General features: G+C 45.9%; 1 protein-coding gene across 1 annotated transcript; it reads left to right on the top strand.

Moving 5' to 3' along the window:
• The first annotated feature begins 1,139 nt into the window (after positions 1-1,139).
• On the top strand, positions 1,140-2,084 carry LOC126080883 (olfactory receptor 10V1-like). Its single transcript, XM_049892081.1, has one exon. The coding sequence runs from the start codon at positions 1,140-1,142 to the stop codon at positions 2,082-2,084; it is 945 nt and encodes a 314-aa protein (XP_049748038.1).
• Positions 2,085-4,013: the final 1,929 nt, after the last annotated feature.

Genomic DNA, 4,013 nt, shown 5'->3' on the forward strand with positions numbered 1-4,013 from the left:
TTGTTATGATGTGCGTGGATTGCTGTGAGTCGGAGACTGACTCAGTGGCAGCTAACAACAACAACAGAGTTGATAGTAGGTCAAGTAGCCAAGGATAGTGACAGTAGTGGTGAAAGATGAATTGAAAGCTGGACCATAGGTCTATATTGGATGGAGCAGGGTGTAAATCTTGAAGGATTGAAGGAGGCTAATTCAGGGAACTGGAGGCATCAAACGCTAACCAAAATGTCAACAGTTCAAATCTACCAGGCTCTCCTTGGAAATTCTATGGGGCAGTTCTACTCTGACCCATAGGGTCGTAAGGAGTCGGAATCGGCTTGATGGCAACAGATTTGGTTTTACGGGTTTGGAGGAATCAAAAGGAGCCCTGATGGTACAGTGGTTAAGCATTTGGCCACTAAATGAAAGGTCGGCGGTAGTTTGAACCCATCAGCTGCACCAAGGGAGAAAGATGTGGCACTCTACTTCATAAAAGATTATAGCCTGGGAAACTCTATAGGGTGGTTCTAACCCGTCTTACAGGGTCACCCTGAGTCAAAATCCACTCAACAGCAATGGGTTTTTTAGTTTTTGTTTTTTTCTTGGAGGCATCAAGGCACTCATGAAGAGGAGGATTATTTAGTATTAATGATTATTGTCAACTTTTATATGGCGTTTACTAGGGGCCAGACACATTTACTTCTCATAGCAACTCTAAGAGTTGTGCCCTATTATCATCCCCATTTTAAAGATGAAGAGATTGAATCAGAAAGTTTTAGCATGTTTTCCAAGGTTATTCAGTTATTAACTGGCAGATCAGGGATTGGAAACTAGTGGTCCAACTCCATAGGCCATGCATGCTCTTGATAACCAAGGGTTCAAGGAACAAGAGTGCTGGGAGGAGAGGGGCTTGTGCTCTGGAATCGGATATTGTGGTTTAAGATTTCAGTGGTAAACTATTTCAGGATAATTGCAACAAAAAGCTGTTGCAGAAAGCGTGTAGCTGAATTTACACTGGAAGTAAAGGTGGTTGGAGTTGAGGAGGCCCAGGAAGTGTGAGGCCAACAGTTGCATGGGTCATCCAACAATAGCGTCTACAGTCTGATGTTTATTCCCAGAGGCGTTGCCTGTGCCATTAGCAGGCCCAATACTCTGAGCACATGGAGAATGCCAACCAAACTGGAATGATTCACTTCCACTTCCATCCCTTCTCCAAACTCCCTGAGGTGCAAATGTTGATTTTTGTGGCTTTCCTGATTATGTACCTGGTCAGCATCAGTGGAAACTTCTCCATTTCCATCATCATCTGGATCCACCATTCTCTCCACACCCCCATGTACTTCTTCCTGGCCAACTTGGCAGCCCTGGAGATCTGCTATTCTTCCACCATTGCCCCTCTGACTCTGGCCAGCATCCTGTCCCCTGAGAGAACCATAATCTCCCTTCCTGGGTGTGGCACCCAGATGTTCTTCTTCATCTTTCTGGGCAGCGCTGATTGCATTCTGCTGGCCCTCATGGCCTATGATCGGTTTGTGGCCATCTGTCACCCTCTACATTACACTCATATCATGAGCCGACGGTTGTGTGCCCAAATGACCCTGGGGTCTCTGGTGCTGGGATTTACCTTGGCCGTGCAGTTGACTGTGCTCATCTTCCGACTCCCCTTCTGCAGCAGTAAAGAAATCAGCCTCTTCTATTGTGATGTCCTCCCTGTCATGAGACTAGCCTGTGCAGATACCCGGGTTCACGAGGCCACTCTGTTTGTGGTCGGCGTCACTGTCCTCACCATTCCATTCCTGCTCATCACTCTCTCCTATGTCTTCATTGTGGCTGTCATCCTGAAGATCCGCTCCGCAGAAGGAAGACACAAGGCCTTTTCCACCTGCTCCTCCCATCTCACTGTGGTCCTCCTCCAGTATGGATGTACAAGCCTCAACTACTTGTGCCCCAGCTCCCGGTACTCTCCTGAGAGGGGCCAGGTAGTGTCTGTGGTTTACACATTCATCACTCCTGTGCTGAACCCCTTGATCTACAGCATGAGGAACAGAGAGCTTAAGGATGCTTTAAAGAGAGCAATGATGAGGTTCTTGCTGCCCCAAACATAATGAGTACTCTGGATGTTTACCTGGAACATTGTTGGGGGACACAAATGAGTGCACTGTCTGAAAGAAGTGGAGAGGAGGAGACCAAGAAGTTATTGTTTTTATACTTTTACTTCTTCCTGATTATATTGTTTTTGAAAAGTCATTGCCCATTTCTCAGTTTCAAGTTCTTCATCTGTAAAAAGGGGATTAAAATGCCTGCAGTATCTAAATTCAGTTGTGTTGTCAGTTGCCATTGAGTGGGGGCCAACTCATGGCAACCTTATATGTAACAGAACAATACATTGCCTGGTCCTGCACCACCTTCATGATCTTTGGTATGTTCGGGTCTACCTTCGTGGTTATTGTGTAGAGCCTGTCAAGCTAGGGGGGATCTCTGGTGTAGTTATGAGGATTAAAAGACACATTAAGTGAAAATGCCTTGTGAGTTCTAACGTGAGATATAGCAGTGTATGTGGTTATACTGTCCTCACCACCCCATGTAAAATCTATGTCCTACTTTGGAACTATCTCTAGAGACAGCTCTTGGGTTCTTATTAGTCCCCAACGTTGCACATCTGGGGAGAGGTGAAGTCAGGAATAAAGTGGAAGTCAAACTGGACTATCCCAACCACTCCTCCATAATTTCCGTGGTGTAAATGGTCAGCTTGCACCTTTCTGAATGTTTGGTCTTTCATCATAAAATGTCTTCCAGGGAAAGGGGGTGGGGAAAGCATTGGGGTTTGAAGGCTTGGTAGTCCCTCTTTTCTTACCTTTATACCAGGAGCCAATCTGTCTCCTATCTCCATCTCTGACTCTATTAGTCTGCCTACAAGTTGCTCTCTCCATTCCCATCCTCCCTATCTCTCTCCCTCTTTGTCTCTGTCTCTGTTTCTCCATCCACACCCACCCCACACACACACCTCATGTATCCCTTTCTTTCTGGCTGTCCTTAGCTGTGTGTGATAATTAAGGTTGTGTGTCAACTTGGCTGGGCCATGTTTCTCAGTGGTTTGAAAGTTATGATGTTTATTGATGGCTTTTTAATGATGTAATCACTTCCTTAATGAGATCTGATACAATGTGATCACCTCCATGATGAGGTCTGTTGTAAGCAGCCAGTAAGTTCAAAGGGAGTTGCCTTGGGAGTGTGGCCTACATCTAATATAGGTGGACTTTCTGGCAAGGTTCAAGGGTTTTAGCTCAATCTGTATCCTGTAGCTGGCTCCTATATTCTGGCCTCTGGTTCTTGGGATTTGAGTTGGCAGCTTACTGCCAATCTGGGATTCATCAGTATCTGCAGTCTGTGAGCCAACGATCTGTCAGCTTACCTACCAATTTTGGAATTTGTTGGCCCCCTCAGCCTGTGAGCCAGAGGCTTGATGTCTGACCTGCCCATCTTGGGTTCGCCAGCCCCTCCAGCTGCATGAGTCAGAAGAAGCCTCTAGCCTCACCCATGGACTTGGGACGTTCCAGCCTCTACAACCCCTTGAGTCATTTCCTTGATATAAATCTTTTTGTACATGTATTTATACGCTGGGCTGGTTTTGCTTCTCTAGAGAACCCAGCCTAAGACATTTGGTAATGAGAGTGGTTCTAGAGAAACAAAATTTTAAGAATGAGTTTGCTAAATTGGTTTTCAAGTCTGGTTAGTCTTAAAGATGTTGATGACTCTGCTTCCAGTAGTAAAGAGGGCACTGCTAATCCATGGCATGAGGTGGCAATAGAAATATGCAAAATAGCACAACTGATAGGTATTGGTGAGAGGCAAGGCTCTGGGTGATAGAGAGCATTTATTGGGAAGATATGGGGTCCTGAAATTTTGGATGAGGACATGTGAGCAGACAATCAGGAAGCTGAGGACACTGAGCCCCTCAATTCCGTTGAATCACTCCTGCCAACAGAAGCAGCCCTCTCACTCCCCTCTGAAGAGTTTACTCCACCTTTGTCTAC

The sequence above is a fragment of the Elephas maximus genome, chromosome 7 (genome assembly GCF_024166365.1).
Source record: "Elephas maximus indicus isolate mEleMax1 chromosome 7, mEleMax1 primary haplotype, whole genome shotgun sequence".
Lineage (NCBI taxonomy): Eukaryota > Metazoa > Chordata > Mammalia > Proboscidea > Elephantidae > Elephas > Elephas maximus.

Excerpts from the sequence above, each read along its gene's own strand:
- LOC126080883 (XM_049892081.1), top strand. The coding sequence starts at position 1,140 with ATGGAGAATGCCAACCAAACTGGAATGATTCACTTCCACTTCCATCCC.